The sequence below is a fragment of the Oryza sativa genome, chromosome 11 (genome assembly GCF_034140825.1).
Source record: "Oryza sativa Japonica Group chromosome 11, ASM3414082v1".
Lineage (NCBI taxonomy): Eukaryota > Viridiplantae > Streptophyta > Magnoliopsida > Poales > Poaceae > Oryza > Oryza sativa.
Window position 1 is genome coordinate 25,553,011 of NC_089045.1, and position 17,831 is coordinate 25,570,841.

At 45.0% G+C, this 17,831-nt stretch overlaps 2 protein-coding genes and 1 non-coding gene across 3 annotated transcripts; 2 read left to right on the plus strand and 1 right to left on the minus strand.

The window, feature by feature from the left end:
• Positions 1-4,457: 4,457 nt before the first annotated feature.
• TRNAA-AGC (transfer RNA alanine (anticodon AGC)) lies at positions 4,458-4,530 on the plus strand. Its single transcript has one exon. It is a non-coding gene; the product is annotated as a tRNA-Ala (tRNA).
• Positions 4,531-9,145: 4,615 nt separating this feature from the next.
• Positions 9,146-11,202, plus strand: LOC4350904 (RING-H2 finger protein ATL51). Its single transcript, XM_015759777.3, has 2 exons — positions 9,146-10,579; positions 10,872-11,202. Exon 1 carries the CDS (start codon positions 9,266-9,268, stop codon positions 10,481-10,483), a length of 1,218 nt encoding a protein of 405 aa, XP_015615263.1. The 5' UTR covers positions 9,146-9,265; the 3' UTR covers positions 10,484-10,579; positions 10,872-11,202.
• A 2,112-nt stretch (positions 11,203-13,314) lies between these two features.
• LOC4350905 (SEC12-like protein 2) lies at positions 13,315-17,516 on the minus strand. Its single transcript, XM_015759694.3, has 10 exons — positions 17,178-17,516; positions 16,976-17,070; positions 15,792-15,942; positions 14,802-14,893; positions 14,614-14,713; positions 14,450-14,525; positions 14,242-14,362; positions 14,020-14,136; positions 13,860-13,927; positions 13,315-13,775 (listed from the first exon to the last, which is right to left on the minus strand). Exons 1-10 carry the CDS (start codon positions 17,469-17,471, stop codon positions 13,675-13,677), a joined length of 1,215 nt encoding a protein of 404 aa, XP_015615180.1. The 5' UTR covers positions 17,472-17,516; the 3' UTR covers positions 13,315-13,674.
• Between the last annotated feature and the right edge of the window lie 315 nt (positions 17,517-17,831).

Genomic DNA, 17,831 nt, shown 5'->3' on the forward strand with positions numbered 1-17,831 from the left:
TCTGAACATTTACTCTCCTGACCCAAGAACTGTTTGCTCACTTCCCATGGATGTTCTTCTTATGACGGTAGTAGTCGGCAAGATTTTGGAAGAAGTTGTGGCAGTAGGAGCATTCCACCCTGTCCTTGCTGCGCATCAGCTTGCGATGGCAAGTACAGTAGTGGGGCCTCATGGAGCCTGACGACAAACTCCGTGGTTTCGAGCCCTCGAAGCAGCTGGTGCACGGCTTCTCCCCTCTCCCTGCCTGATCGCACTCGACGAAGAACGAGAGGAGAGGGCCGTGCTGCGGAGGTGTCTCGCCGGCGACGATGGAGACGGGCGGCTCCTCGTCTTCCTCCTGCAATGCCGCAGTCTTGTCGGTGTCGGCGTCCCAATCTTGATCGAAGCCCTCCCAATCTTGATCGAAGGCGTCCCAATCAGGCCAATCGGCGTCGTCGGCGTCATCGTCGTCGTGCATTGGTGGCTGCAGCAAGTGGGCGTCAGGGGCGGCCTCGCCGGCGTGGGCGACGGCTTCTTGCAGTGGTGGCTGCAGCCAATGGGCGTCAGGGGCGGCCTCGCCGTCGCCGACGTGGGCGACGGCTTCTTGCAGAGGTGGCTGCAGCCAATGGGCGTCGGGGGCGGCCTCGCCGGCCTGGGCGGCGACTTCTTGCGGGGGTGGCTGCTCACCGGCGACGAGGAGGGCAGCGCCGCCCTTGTCCTCCACCGCCGCTCCCGCACCCTGGAGCTGCCTCCCGGCATTGTTGTTGGAGGCGTCGGGGAGGCCACGCTTCTTGTCACCGTTCTTAGCGTCGGGGAGGCCGCTCTTGTCATCGGCGACGGCGGAGGCCCCCGCACCCTGGAGCGGCGCTTCCCGATCGTTCTTGGCGTCGCCGTTGAACGCACCCTTGCCATCGGCGACGGCGGAGGCGCCGACCTGCTCCTCCTCTGCCCCCAATTCTTGGAGCCACCGGTAAGCGCCGTGGCCGCCCTCGTCGGCGACGAGGACAAGCCTGTCCACGTCGTGGGGCGGCAGGTGTTCGTCGGCGACGCCCCCGCCACCGCCCACCTCGTCCACCATGCTGAGCCCTTCTTGAATCGGCATCAGCGTCCCCGCGTCGACGATGCCGTCGTCCTCCTCTAAAACCTCGCCCCGCTCGACGACGCACTGCTTGATCACCTCGGCGAACTGGGGAAATGGGGAATGCGTGGTATTTGATTTCTTGTTTGATCCTGACACCGAAGCAGAGGAGGGGAGATTTATAGTGAGATTTGTATTGAGCGCTTGTGGCTTTGTGGGTTCCTCGCGGATGGGAGAACGGGAGAGGCTGCAATGGCTTGATCCACCGTCCAAGCGAGATCCGACGGATATAATTAAACGATATTGGTTACCGTTAAACTTAGTTCATGGAGGGAAAAGCTTGCGTACCTGTTAATTTATTTTTGTTATCTGTACTTTGTTTAAGGTAGTGTTTGTCTAATTCTTGCACTTGGTGGTTTTTGCCTACTCATTTTTTAACCAGGAAATTAACCAGAGTAGAATAAAGGAACGAGTCCATTTTATAACTCCTTTGTTTTGTGGTAATATAGAAAACTAATTCTGAACTTTATAATTGAATATACTTCAACTTTCGACTCTCAAAACCATGAAGTTTTTTACTTGTGCCTGAATATAGAGCTGTTTTGGTTGATGTGGTGTAAACCAAAAACTAATTTTGAGTTTTTAAAACTATTTAAAGAGTAGAAAAAAAGTATTTCTCGCTAAGTTTTTTTTTTTGGTACAAGTGAAATAGCATACAGTTGGCTTACGAACAATAGATTGAAAGCTAAATAAACACTATTTTTTGAAATGGGACGAATATTCTTTATAGCATTGTAGATTGAATTTATTAGTTTAAATTTTCAAGGCGAATAAGTCTATTGTGCCTCCCTCAACTTATGCCCATGGTTGAATCGCATCTCTCAACCGCAAAAATGGGTATAGCCCATCCCCAAACTCCCAAGACCATTGCAAATCGACTCCACGGGTGGTTTCGTCCAACGTGGAAGTTCACTCATCATTTGACCCTTGTCATTAGGTGGGACCCATTCGTCAGCAGCTTCCACCTCATCCCATATTCTCCCTCACCTCTCTTCTCCCCTCTCTCTCTCTCTCATCTCTTCCTCCTCTCACCTTCCATCAGCATAGAGGCAGGGCGGCGGCGATGGCGCATAGGGGAGGAGCTTGCTAGCCGACCGGCCTCGCCGCGCGCGGGTAGGAGCTAGCCGGGTGACCGCATGAGGGAGGAGCTCGTCGACCGGCCGCACGCGGGGAGGAGCTCGTCGGCATAGTGGCAGCCAGTACCCTCGTTGATCTCCTGCAACGGCCCGACTCGAGCACCTAGAGGAGGTGGGAGGGCGAATGCCAAATGGAGGACGTCGAAGCTCGAGGAGGTCGCAACGGCTGCGTACCGGCTCCGTCCGTGTCAAACCAGCGATGCACGGTCCGCGACCCCCGCGCTGCAACCGTTGGCCTCTGCCCCGGCTACCGAGATCACTAGGGATGTAGACGGCGACCGGCATCGGCGAGCTTGCAAGAGAGCGATGCTAGGAGCGGTGTTCGAGAGCTATTCCAAAAATTGCCACCGCCGCCGGGCGAGCTTCGGCTTCCTCTGACAGCCTCGGGGGTCTCGCCGGGGCGCATCTTCTCCGACAGAGGGCGGAGCGTGCCGTCAGCGAGGAGCTGCTCGGTCTCCATCAGCAACACGCCTTGCCGGTTGCGGATCCGGATGGTGGCGACGTGGATGGTGCAGACGACAGGGTGCTGTTGCTGTGACGGTGGAGATGAGCACACTCCTAGCTCATCCCAACACCTATTGAGTTGTGATCCAAATTCATTTGCATATAATAAAGGCCAGCTTCTGCTGAAGAGAAGCGGAGACCCGTCACTGGAGGCTTGGCCCGGATATATATACCTCTTCTAAGCCGTCGTTCGGCGTTATAACCTCACCCTGATATAGTGAAGATATTTTGCTGGCTGGCGCTCGTGGTTTTTTCTCTCTTGTTTTGGAAGGGTTTTTCATGTTAAATCTTGTGTCTTCTGTGATTGATATATTGTTATTTATCGTTTATTTGCCTATCGTTTCCTAAGTCCTAACAGCACCGTGCCCCAAGACGCTAGCACAACCAGCAAGTCGAGCGTCGGGAAGGCCAGCGGCCGCGACGGCAACAATGGCCGCATCGGAATTAGCCAGTGCCTGCGCTTTTCTCAGTGGTGGCCACGGCGGCGGCGTTCCGGCTCCGTCCATGTCGGACTAGCGACCCCCGCGCCGCACCCGCTGGCCTCCGCGACCTCACTTCACCGTTGCGCGGTTGCGCCAATCCCCTCTGGCCTCCATGGCTGTCTGCGAGGGAGGAGAGGGGAAATAAATAATGTAACTAATATGTGGGTCCTCACCTATTTTTTTTTTACTGTGAGTGACACGTAGAAGCCATGTGGAATGAAGACCTAGTCAAGATGCCATGTAGATAGCACATAAGTTAAAACCGGGTTCAATACTGTCGAGAGTCTATTTGCACCGGTTTTTAAGATATGGGAGGTATTATACCTGGTTTTGCGATTAAGGGATGCGATTTCGACCAAGTGCAAGAGATGAGGGACGTAAAATAGACTTATTCCTTCCTAGGACAATCACGAAGAACTTATGATCCATTCAGATTTCAGGCCCACCATTTGGAACTTTTGGCCCATTTCTCAATATTCACTTACGGCCGAAACATTTCTACCTTTTGCTGATTCTAGCGTCCATGAAGTTGCAACATGGGTTCATTTTCAGTTGATTTAGTTACATTTAAGACAATTTCGTCTTCTTTAGATTTCAATCCCACTTGGGTAATGTTGCCCCCAATTTGGCTGAGTAAATTGTAGGAGTTTGACCATTTGTGACACATCAAACGTTGTAGCTCATGGTTTGCCATAGGATGTTTTTCTTCGTTGTAGCTAACTTTATTTTTGAGCCGAAAATATGACCCAATTAAACAAAGAAAAGGTATGGTAATTTATGTATTATAGGGGATAACGATCCAAACATAACGAGATTACAATACATGAGCCTAATTTTGAATTCAGAGTGCAAGATAGTGGGAGAAAGAGAGAGAAGGAAAAGATAGAGCTAATATATACTAGTTGTACAATGAATTTATAGTTAGTAGTGAGTTCCGAGACGTCATCCAAGTGGCACCGAACAAAATGTAAGTCAGTGATGCTATGGTCACCGTCATTAAAATGATAAGATGGATTAAGAAAAACGTTACTAACCATGGAATTGCTATCAGATTTTCAGATTTGCTCTCATTCCAATTCTAAGTAATAACGTAAGCTAGTATATTTATGTCATGTATCCAACGTTTGCGTTCACTTCATATTTTTTATTTGTTGGTAGGTAATTACAACGACTTTGGATAATTCAACATAAAAATGATAAGGTATAAAAATACATGTAGGGGATGTAGCTCAGATGGTAGAGCGCTCGCTTAGCATGCGAGAGGTACGGGGATCGATACCCCGCATCTCCAAACTTTTTAATAGTACCTTTTGCATTTTTTTTCCCTTGCTAAAGAAATTGTTGGTCTCTTCGCTAATGTTTTTTGCATTTTTTCCCTTACTAAAGAAATTGTTGGTCTCTTTGCTAATGTGCTCTTTGTATAGCCCATTTTGAACATGCTAATTTGGTTTATCTCTCCTCCAGATTTTATCCATATAGCTGTAAACTATAACATTCAAAAGGGTTCAAAATTTTCAAGAAGAGATATTTTAACATATACAATAACAAATCTACACCCTTAGCCCCTAGGTGATTACAACCACGTACTATACTCTACTACTAACCATGGAACTTCGCTGGTCACCTCATTTTCAGCCTAATTTTTTAGCCCAACGCAACACTATCATATACTAAGGTGGTGTTTGGAAAGGAGGGACTAAACTTTAGTCCCTCTCATACAAACATAAGTTCTTACAAAAGAGACTAAGGGCTTATTTGGTTCTCTACCCTACCAATTTATTGGTAGTGCCAAAGTCTAGGCAAAATTTGGCACTACCAAAATATTGGTAGGGTAAAATTATTTGGCTACCATTTGGATTGCTACCAATATAAAGTCAAATTCTCATAGTATAGTAAAGAAACTTCTAGAAAATGACCAAATAGTATAAGGGAACTACCAAATATTTGGCTTCAATCCAAAATAACACATATACTATTCAATTTGCCAATAAATTGGTAGGGTGTGTTTTTGGTATTAAACCAAAACGGCCCTAAAATTTTTGTGAGAGGGACTACATTCCCAAACACCACCTAAGTGCGATATTACGAGCAATCAATCAATCGAGTATAATGCAGCTTAAGCCAGCCAGCCATCGCCTTCGTTTGGTGTTGCACGTGTCAAATCCCCGGGCGGGCCGGACCCACCGTACAGTGACAGATCCAGCCACTGGCAGTTGGGCCGCGAGCGGGCCAACGAACCACCACCCCAGCATTTATTACTCCCCTTGCACCACCACGCGTAATCCACCCACCATTAAACTCTGGCCCCACCTGTCATCCAGCGTGTGGTGCCACGTCCGTTTCCCCTTCCCGGGAGGGAGCAGCGTCCTGTTTGTGATTTACCCGTATTGGTTTGTACCCGAGACACTGAGATGTGGGGCCCACGGTGAGATTGGTGGCTTGCGCGTGGTTTTTCTTGTGGTCGTAGGCACACCGCCCGCCGCGACCGCCCAACTACTCGGTGAGTTGACTTGGTAATAAAGAAGACGTATACTCGTGTCATGGAAATTTTCGTCCAGGTCCTCGTGGGACGACGAAATTCAAACCGGCTCCATGCATGGCTTACTCCGTACACCGCCACACGTACTCCGTAACACGTTACACGTCTACGGGTGGCATGGGCGAGCGACATGAGCGGATCGCTCATTCCATTATACGTTCTGTTTGCTCGTCCCATGTGTTTGTTTGGCTAGGTGGATGAGCTTCGATGAAAGATGGCCGTCCGAATTTTTATATTGTTTATTTAAATGGTATGATGGATAGTACGGTCTAGAAAAGGGAATATTCTCTTAATATGTTGGATGAGTGTATCCGGCCGATTTGACTGGAAAAAGTCATACAAGGCATGTGTAATGTGTCATATTCTGATTGGCTGTGGTTGGTTTGATTTTCTGTTAGCAAGCTCCAAATGATTTTTTTCTCCTAAACCATTTATCTAATTTATGATTTGATTACACCATTATATTTATTACAATTAAATCTTTAATAAAATCTCAGGTGATTATATTTTAATAAAAAAAATATATATGATAAATGTGACCCACTAACTTTTGGCATATCCCAACCATGCTATATCCCTCCAACCAAATAAGAAATTTAGTCATCCTATATACAAATCAAACAAAAAAATTAGATCGCTATATAAAAAAAAATATATGAATGGTCATATCCCATTCATGACTATCGACCAAACATGCATGCATGACATCAGCCACACCCACACACACCCTAAATACTCTCCCGGTGATGGCCATATAGTAATAATTTCATTTTCATCCAAGCATTGCCATCTCCATAAAAGTATGGACATGAATGGACTTGTTTGCAAACAGTGCTAGAGTTAAAAACTTAGAATGGACTTGTTTGCAAATAGTGCTAGAGTTAAGATGATGGCAACGACCACCCAACACCAATCGATCGGCTATCGATGTCACGATGCAGCAATGTAGTCCTCCGGTCCAATTTCCAAGCTTGTCTCACAAAGACCATAGTCGACGATCAACGATGGACAGTGCTTGCCACTCAGCTGTGAAAATCAACGTTAGTACTCCCTCCCTTCCCTCATATAACCATGATCTCTTCATTTGATGTGTGGTATTATTACATTTATATATACAAATTGAGTTTGCATACATGCATGAAAGTATTTGAGGTAGTAAAACTCTTGTTTCTTGTGCATGGTGGGTGTTAAAGGGTGCGTGTTTCTTGATTTCTTGATGTTTCCGCCGATACTTTGATACATCGTCCGTATTTAAGTCTATTTTTAAGTTTATTCGTTTTTGAAAATACATAAGAAGTTGTATAAAAAATCATTTTAAAAACATGCTAACTTTGAATGAAAGTCGGACTCCTAATTACTTTATAATTCTCGCCAGACCATTAAAAAAATAACGTACATGATATATGATCAACATCCCAATAAAGATTTCGAATTAGATATCAATACTATCAAAATAAAAATCCTATATATACATTTTAGAAAAGACAATCTAACAATAATACGATTAAACTAGCCCTCACCCGTTGCAACGCACGGGTATTATTTCTAGTTATAAATACAATATAGGAAAGTTAATTCTTCCTTAATATTGATAAAAAAAAAACTTATACGATGATCAATATGAAATGGAGGGAGTGGTACTGTATTAGAGTTGACCTCTGGGAATTAGGTTGCTCCGGCACTCCATGGTACTCTCTGATTTTCGGCATATGATACCGTTAATTTATATATATTTGTTTGATCATTTATTTTATTAAAAATATACACATATTAAAAATATGAGTTGTGCTCAAAGCTAGTACTACCCAACTAAAACAAATCACACCAAAATAAATAAAGGTTACGTATTTTTCTAATAAAATAAATGGTTTAACATATGCCTAAAAGCTATAGATATAATCTAAAGTTAATTTTAAGTTATAAACTTTGATTATAGAATTAGTTTAGGGTTGTTTTCATCAGTTTAGGAGTTGTTGGCATCCGGCTCTCCTTTTTTCCATTTCTACGACCGCTAGTAAAATAATCTACCAAGATCCTTTAAAGTCGAAATCACTTTGAAATGTAATCTTTAGGGATTCCAAGTAGATTCATAGTTGGCTCTACACAATTTGTCAAATGGTCACAAGGTCACAGGTGTTCTAAAAAGATATTTATATTAACTTCATTGACTCAATCTAGTTGTTAGAACACACTGTACATGGGTCTACTATCTCAATTTGATGCATGTCGTCGCAAGAATAGGTGCTAAAGTCCCTTTTTCTCCAATTCAATGGATACGGTTAAAGTTCCTAAGAGACAACACGTTGATAATAGGTTTGTTGAGACGAGATTATGGCATCTAGATCTTCTTTTAGAATTAAAAGCCCACTTAAACGGTTCAGTTTTTTTACTTAGAATATGAGAATACATAGTTGTAAAATTTTAAAAATAAACTAGAAACCCGAAGTTATTTTTTTCAACTTCTCTATATTCTTACCAGATGAATTCTAAAGTTCTTCCAAACAGACTTTGTAAAGGAGTTGAAAGTAGTACCCATTGCATTCAATTGTATAATTGCATCTTAGTAGTATCCATGTGAACTGTTGAAGCACAAATGAATTAAAATGACTTTCTGTTCAGTTTAAGCTTTTGATTGAAACAGAAGACTCATACATAAGTTCTAGGAGTACATATTACTTTTTTCACATCAAATGGTGTATGCTCCTGTTCATATATTCCTATGTCCTCGTTTACTGGTCACTGTTGACCCGCTAGTGTTTTAACTTTGATCATTAATAGTTTTTAAAGGATTAAGTATTAACCTATGATTAGTGAAAGTTATATAGTTGTATTAATGGTATATGTCATACTTCAAGTATATATATATTTTTTTCAGAAAAAACAAACGGCCAATGTTTTGAAAAAAAACAAGTGACAAGTATATACAAATTTTGCTACATGACATCGTGACCACGGTTTAAGTAGTAAGGCATCACACAAACTGACTTTGGGGAAATACACTATTAAGAGTGTCTTCCCCCAAAACTTCGCGCGGTGTTAAAACCGTGAAATCATAATGTGCCATAAAATAACATGTTATAGCTGCTAAAGCACAACTGCACAGATGAAACTACCCATCCTTTCTATTCAATTTAACCTTTTGGCCGAAACTAAACTATTCATACATAATACCTAAAATATTTCTTTTCCATATATCCTTTTAGTGCATGTTACTGTCACCCATCCTCCTTTTTATTATCACTAGACACAAAAATCCCAACAAAATCCAATTATAATCCAAATAGTACCCCTTCTTTTCTTTTTTATTTTTTACAGGTCACCGTTCCACCACATCGCACATATTCTTCGTCGCTAATTAGCTTCACCTGCGACCACACACACACCACCACCACCGCCGCGTCGCCATTCCACACCGCGTCAAGCAGCGCACGCCATCGCCGTCTCCTCCTCTTCTCCGGCGTCCAAGAACCCCTCCCGTGCCCCGGCCATGCCGCCGCCGGAGCCGGACAAGGACAAGCCGCTGCCGAAGCCCAAGCCGCCCAAGCCCAAGCCCAAGCCGCCCAAGCCGGAGCCGGAGCCGAACACGCGCTCGGCGCCGGAGCGCGACCAGACGGCCGCCCCGTACGGCACGGTGCCCCCCGACCCCTTGTCCTGCGCCACCGACTGCTCGCCGGACTGCGTGTTCTACCACCTGTGCCCTTCGCCGCCGCCGCCGGTGGCGCCCGTGCATCTGAGGTCGTCGCGGCTGCCCACGCCGCTCATCGCGCTGTCGGCGTCGCTGCTCGGCGTGTCGGTGGTGCTGCTCGTCGCGTTGCTGGTGTGTCGGCTTATGAGGGGGAGGGGGAGGAGGGGGAGGAGGAGGCGAGGTGGGCGGAACGCGCTCGCGCCGCAGGAGGCGCCGCTGACGCAGCAGCCGCAGCAGGGGGACGAGGAAGGTGGGGCGGCGGGGGCGGCGATGGCGGCGGAGGAGGTGGAGGGCGACGACGACGACGACGACGGAGGAGGAGGGGTTCACCACGTGTGGTACATACGCACCGTGGGGCTCGACGAGCGCGCCATCGCCGCCATCACCGCGCTGGTGTACGACGCCAAGAAGACCGGCGGCGGCATCGGGCTCGCCGGCGGCGGCGGCGGCGGCGGCGGGGGAAGCTGCGCGGTGTGCCTCACCGAGTTCCGCGACGGCGAGACGCTGCGCCTGCTGCCGCGGTGCCGCCACGCGTTCCACCGCGGCTGCATCGACACCTGGCTCCGCGCCCACGTCAACTGCCCGCTCTGCCGCGCGCCCGTCCAGATCAGCGACAAGTCCGCCGCCGCCGCCGCGGCGGCGGCGGCCAACGCCGCGCCGGGCGCCGCCGCGGCCGTTCCCGGCGGCGCGCCCGCGCCGAACCCGCGCAACGCAGCTGCCGCCGAAGCCGACAGAGGAGAGCTCCAGGGCTCGCCGGAGCGCGGCGTCAGGCGAGCCGCGTCGATGGTGACGCTGCCGAGGCGGCCATGGCCGGAGGTCTCGCTCCGGTCGCCGGCGTCGAACAGTGGGCGCATGGGCGAGATGGGCCTCGCCAAGATCGCTCGACTGATGAAATTCTCGGAAGTGTTGGAGATGGCCGGCATCGGAGCGACCAGGTCGGTGTCCTTCGGCGGCCACGGCAGGTCCGGCCAGTCCGCCGCCGCCGGCGCCGGCAACAACGCCGACGAGATTTCACGGTGAATTGCTGCTCTTCTGTGAAGGGATGAATCGCTGAAGGTTTCAGATTTTGGGAGACATGGAGGTGTTTGGTTTGGAGAGTTTTGTCACAAGGGAAAGGTAAAAAAAGTTTATCTTTCCTAAATCTTATGTGTGATTAAGCAAATAAATAACATGAGCTTTGTGCATACACCGCGAAACGTCAGAAATTGTAAATATGAATTCCTGACAAAAAGGAGATGTCTTTGTATGCGAGTTTGTAAGATATAAAAGAGATCACTGCTGCCTGTTCATTACAGTTCATGAAATTATATGAACTATGTTTGGACTTGTCTTTGCATCACCTCTCTTCTTTACTTCCAATCATGCAAGATGTTAATTTCACCAAGATGATTCATGACTGTCGGTGCAGGATATGGCTGTGTCTTGCCTCTTTGATCTTTTATCAATCTGTGATTGTTAAGAGATTTTGATTCACTCATCAAGCTATGGGACTTGCCGACTTGGTGTTTCTTCATCTCTCTTCTTTACTTCCAATCTTGCAAGATGTTAATTTCACCAATATGATGGATTCATGACTGTCGGTGCAAGGAGAAGGGTTGTGTTTTGCATCTTTAATCTTTCATCAATCTGTGATTGTTGAGAGATTTTTATTCACTGATTCACTCATCAAGCTATGGACTTGTGTTTCTTCATCTCTCTTCTTTACTTCCAATTTTGCAAGATGTTAATTTCACCAAGAAGGTTCATGGCTGTCGGTGCAGGAGAGGGGTTGTGTTTGATTCTTCGATCTTTCATGAATCTGTGATTGTTAAGACCATTGATTTTGATTCGCTGACCAAACAACAACCTTCTCAAACCTCATGTTCTTCCAGTTTATCACAAGGTTGTTGATTGTTGCATAAAAGTAAAGCAAGCAACCTGCACCTAGTTTTAATTCCAGTACTTTTCAATGTGGTTGAAACATTTTTGATGACTGTGATCAGACCAAAGTACAGGAAATGTGTTGCAACTTGTGAGGAATTTGTTCTGCTGCACCAATCCAGAATGAACTGGATCCTGTTCCAATCCTGTTCACTGAAAAAGAAAAGGGAAAAAGAAAAAAGAATTCAGCATTGCATCTGGAGCCTCCTGATTTGCTCATCCAATGGAGTGCATCAATATGGCTGAGGATTCTCAAGGAAGTTGCAACGACAAGCCACCTACTTTTTTTCCCATGTCACCATCAAGCTACTGACACTGCATTAAAAAGATGATGCTACACCATTTGGAAATGCTAATGGTGTGACAAAGCAAAGGAGGGATGCAAGTTAGGCAGTTAACCTTCAGTCACCTCACAAGGCACTAGAGCAGTAGTGAGTAGTGACCATCAATTATATATCGACCTACCATTAGTTGCAGGTCATTGTTGATAACCAAGTAATATGGGGTTAAGTTAGCATTGTGTTATTCTCAAGGCTCTTGAGAAAATGGAGTAGTAGAAAGCAAGTACCTTTCACAAGTTATTCATGCTTTTTTGTTAGATGAGGGGATGGGATCATGGTTTACAAAAACCAAAGAAAATTTGTCGGTTTTTGTGAAAACCGGACTTCTTGGACTGGCTTAGGAACATGGACCGCTTTGTTTACAGATCAAGTTCATGAAAAATTTAAACTGAGTTTTATTTTTCTTATAAAATTTTACCGGATTTTATTAGGAGTCAACTGCTTCCAGATGGTTTTCATCAAAGCCATGAAAACCTCTAACCTCTGGAATTTTTTTTTCTCGCAAACGGTCTAGTGAACCTGGATATGATTGGTGAGGAATGTCTGTAGTACAGCTGATGTAGTAGCAGACACCGACGTATGCATCCGGATCCATATATCAGCCACCGCTAAAATGTATCAGTCTTACTACAAAGGATCTGCATCCGTATGTGATTGGTGAGGCAAAAGTAATGAAAAAGTTTGGCTTGGTTTGGTGTACCTTTCACAAGTTAATTTAGGCTTTAGGATAAGGCCATGGATGATTGGACAGTCTTGTGTCCTTGTGTAGAGCCTTTAGTAGATATTTTGGTTTTCTTGAGGCTATGATATCCCTGTCATTTTTTGCTCAGAGTGAGAAAAATGATTAAACGAGTGTTGTTAGTGGAGTCCCGACACGCACGGCAGATACTTCACTCGCACAGTACCACTGAAGTGCTGTTTTCTTTGCATGCTTATTCACACTCGCTCAGTGCTGTCTTTCCATGCTTCACACTTGCCAGTTGCCTGTCTCTGTCTACATCAAAACAAACAAACAAAAACAAAAAAGTAAAAAAGAAGAGTTTTTTTATTGAAAAAAACAGTAAAAAGAAGAGCTGAGAGACAGCCTTGCATCTTCACTGTGGAAATCAAAATCTTAAAAAAATTGGCATTGTTGGTGACACTGCGATTAGCGCGTGAAATGCCTGAGTGCAAATATGCTTTCTGTAGATGACTCACACAGATATTTAGTCACGTAGGCCTTGTTTAAATCCTTCGAGCTATTAAATAGCCCTTCGGAATCTTGCTATTTTAGAGTATTAAACGTAGATTACTGACAAAACCAATTCCATAACCCCTAGGCTATTTTGCAAGACGAATCTAATGATGTATATTAATCCATGATTAGCGACCAATTACTGTAGCGTCACTATAATAAATCATGGATTAATATACCTCATTAGATTCGTCTCGCAAAATAGCCTAGGGGTTATGGAATGGGTTTTACCACTAATCTATGTTTAATAATCCTAAATAGCAAGATTCTGGAGGGCTATTTAATAGCCCTCCGGATCCAAACAGGCATAATAGCAATATAACAGAACCACTTGCCAGAGGGTCGGCCAGCAAATATGTACCGCAAGGCGCAAACACTGGAAAATCCATTATTCCCCCACACCGTTTTGAACATGAAATTTGGTCTCAAATTTCTACATTATACTCGAGAAATTTTCCTCACGAGAGCAGCTAGAGGGCATTATAACTCACATGAGCCCTTCAATTTTACAAAACTCTTGACAACATGGCCATTTTTGTACAAGCGTGACAAAGGGAAGGCCTGGATCTTGCTATGTTCAGCGGACAGGAGAAATTTGGACAGTTCTCCTTTTTGACCCTAAGACAAAAATGATCTCCCAGACGGTATCACATATATCTCCAGTAGACGATCAGATGATAAATTAAGCGATGAAAATCAGAGCCTGGACAAATTTCTCAATGTAGAAACCTTGCTAAGAGATCCTCTTTATGCTGCATATAGTAGTATGCCAAAATTGCAAGAATAATAACCAGTATCATGGTCCATATACTTATACCTGCCAGAACAAAGCAAACATATTTAGGAGGACATGCACGACTGGCAAGTATAAAAAACAATAACAAATAAAGATGTGGCATACCACGACTCTTAGGTGATCCAATTGAAGTCACCCTAGCAGTAGAATCGAAGGAAGTCGACAGCAAGGTCCTGATATAAAATAGAATACCAACATTGAGAAATCACATCTGTCACGTTTGTAAACTCCAAGCAGATCGAGAGTCTACGGCATATATACTGACCTTGAATCTTGAGAGAATGCCAATGTAGTAATAATGCCAAGATGTGCCTTTTTAACTGTTACAAGCGACCGCATATTTTTTGAACTTAGTACAATAATGCTTCCTTCAATAGTTCCACTGGATATGGAAATGCAAACAAATTAGGCTTCTAGAAGGTGCATCCACATAATCTCAATAAGCTTAATCATAAAATGCAGTAAGCTGTTGATTGAATTTGCTCACATTGCAAGAAGTGTACAATCAGGCGAGACAGCAAATGCTGAAATTGCCTCACGTGTTATTTTATTTGACCCAATTCTCGTCCACGAGGTCGTATTCCAAGATATTATTTTCCCATAATCACCTAAGGAACAGGTTTATGTTACTGTCAGGACTTACCCTAGCAGATAGTATTCGATCTATAACATGGTTAAATAAAGTCTTGGGTTACCTTGCATCGCTGTAACAAAGAGGATCTGACTGTTGTCAGTCTGATTAGAGAATCTGCAGAAACCAAATATTTCTCCCTGGAAATGTGAAAGCAAGAAACTCACTTAAAACAAACACAATACACCAACATATGTTTTCAAAACACATAAACACACACATACTCACTGCTTCTCTTGGGAGATTAGCTACAACTTCTGCTGACTTCAAGTCCCATACTCTACATGGGCCACTGCTTCTGTTCACAGCAAGGAAATGTTCATCGGAGCTAAAAGCACAACACGAAACAGAGGAAACCCATCAGTATCACGCAATCAATAATACCTAAGTTGCGAGAAAAGAAAGAGAATTTTTACCTGAAGGTTAAATCCTTCACTGATGTTTTCGTATCGGGTTCTTCAAGAATGGAATCCATGGAAGGCCATTTGAAGACCCTTAAATGACCATCCTACATAATTGACAGAAAATTGATTTGGCACCCTAAGTAGAAATCATCAAAGAATTCCCAAGGCACGATTGTATAGTACAGAAATCAAATTTTGTAATGAATATTTTGCCTTGAAAAAAGTGACAATTGGAAATATTACAGCTATAGACACAAATTAATATAGCCTCGTAAGTGTCCCGATTTGCTTTTAACTAAAGTGAAGGTGAGGATGCTACACATAAAACAACATAACTGAACAAGTATTACCATGGAAACAAATAAAACATTGATTTAGTTTCTTCATTTGTTTATGTGCTCTTATTTTGTTCACTTATTAGAAAATAACTAACCTTACATTGTCGCACACCAAAAAGGATTTGTAACATGCTGATTATGAATCAAGAAGTGCCCTTTGACCAACACAAAGTCACCAACACTATATACACTTCTGGTAAGTGACCTCAATCTCTAATGAATCATTATAAATAGTAAACAGAGGCACGCATTGCTATTGTCAAGTTCCCATGCGAATTCCACAATTTGGTTCTCTTAATCATGTACACAAAATTGTTGCTCATGTAAACCTTATCATAATTTGCTTGCCAAATTGTTTCTGCATGAAGCTCTGAAGTAGATGACTATAGTTTATTACATCTTCTTTACCAAAGACACTGTAACGTTTATGGCAGTCAGATTCAGAAAGAAAGTTTTTGTGTGCATAAGCAATGGCCAGTAAAAAGTGAAAAGGAAAGAAATTTAGCAAACGAAAAGAAGGCAATAAACAGGGCATCTTCCAAAGTATATAGGCCAAAGTACCTATAGGGTAACTGGCTACACGAGGAATGGAATACAAAAATGAAAAAAGTAATGCATAAAGAAAATAATAATCTCTAATAGAAAGCAAGTTATATCCACTTACCTCACCACCAGTCGCAAGTATTGAACCTTCTCCACTGAATGACACAGCTAACTGCAAACCAGCATCACTCAACTCTGTCAGTGCCTCCTGATCAGCCCTCAAAGCTATATTATCAGGTCCCTCTCCTTCCTGTGATTCCCATCGAAATAACCTATATAGTTGTTACATGGTCAGAAATCAGAATTAAGAAGTGCAAAATAACCAGGAAAAATTCTTTACAAAAGTTGAACCTTCTCTCCTAAAAAGAAGACATCCACTATCATCGCGTAAAAAGGTACATTTCGGAGCTAATACTAAGATATAATCTAGCAATTCATCTACAGTAAGCAAATAACAAAAATATGACTTCTGACATGTTATGGGCGTTGCCCATAACAAACAATTCAACAAGTTAATGACAAGACAATTAATACTTACAAAAGCAGGAACTAAAATCTACATGCCCCAATTCTAGCTTCATAGTAAAGCACGGTCTGTAAGTTGGATAAAGAACTCCACAAACTTGTACCCAGCCGTCGTTGTCCAACCTCATCATAATATTGGTTTCTACAAGCCTCTCAGACCACACATATATAATCTTAGTGTTTACATTTACATGATTAAATCTTAGTAATAATGGAAAAGGTCTACAGTACCCCCTCTCTCCTCTAATTCTTCCCGAAGTTAAGCTTCAAACAGTTCAACCCTTAAACTGGATAAAAAAAAACACCCTCAATTTTCAATACCAAATAGATTACACCTACCGTAAGCACAAAACAAGGCTTGTTTTGTGCCACGTCTACTGCCACGATGGCACCAACACAAAGCATGCGCAGCAGAGGGACCTGCAAGCTGTAACTACATTTTTCTTTCCCTCTACCATCTTCTTCCCACATTCTTCGTTCCCTGAATCCCTAACCGCATTGAAGAGGTGACATGAAGAGTGATCCCCCGTACTCACGTGGCGTTCGTTACGGAGAACCTCAAAAGTTGTTCAAAATGTGGTTGTATGTAGACAGTACGAGTTATCTGAGTCATGAATTGAATTGACACCTTTTGAAGCATTTTGAACAATTGGGCTAACTAGAATTCATAGCCAACCAATACCACCCCCAGCTGGCACTGGCGGCACCATCCGCAGTAGTAGCATGAACACAGGTAGTAGATGGTACAGAAGGACAAATTTGATTCGAGAGGAGAGTAACCTGCAGCCATTGGGGAATGCGCAGAGGACGCCGTCGCCGCGCGGGTGGACGCCCATCCTGTACGGCACCTGCTCCTCCGTCCCCATCCTCAACACCTGCACTCCCCACCCCCACCCCCACCACCAGCAACGTCAGATCAGCACGGGACGAGATCGAGATCGGCGTGGAAATCTGGCGGAGATGAAGAAACCGGATCGCTCACCGGGTCGGGGGACAGCGCCGCCGCCGCGGCCGCCCCAGCGGAGGTGTCGAGCGCGGCCACCACCAGCGCGTTGGGCACGCCGCTCCGCCCCTCCCCGCCCCCTCCCCCGAGCGCCGCCATGAGCGGCGGAGGCGGAGGCGGCGTAGCGGGGGACTCCGACGAGGCCGCGCCCGCGTCCGCGTCCGCATCCCCCTCCTCCACCGGAGGAGGCGGATTGAGGATGTGGGCGAGGGGCAGCCACGAGGCGCAGTAGATCGGGAACCCGTACGTCTGCCCGCCGCCGCGCCGCGCCATCGCCGGAGTTGGAGGTGGTCGGCGGCGCAAGCGGATCGGATCCTCTCTGACTTTCGCGTGCGGTTGGGCTCTTGAATCGAATGCGCAATCCAACGGCGAGCAGCGAACACCGGTTTATTCCGGTTTGCAGAAAAAAAACCGAGAAAATATCAGTTCGGCTTTCGGTTTCGGCCGAAGAAAACCGGGAGCACGCCACCTCCGCACGGCCAGCCTCCCTCCGTCGCGTGAATGGCTAGAGGCTAATTTTCGGTTTTATCGGTGGGTCGGTTTATTAGTGGAGTTGAAAGCCGAGCCATAAACCGAACACGGAACAGAAGAAAAAAAAAAAAAGGCAAACAACAACCGCTGGCCAAAAAAAAT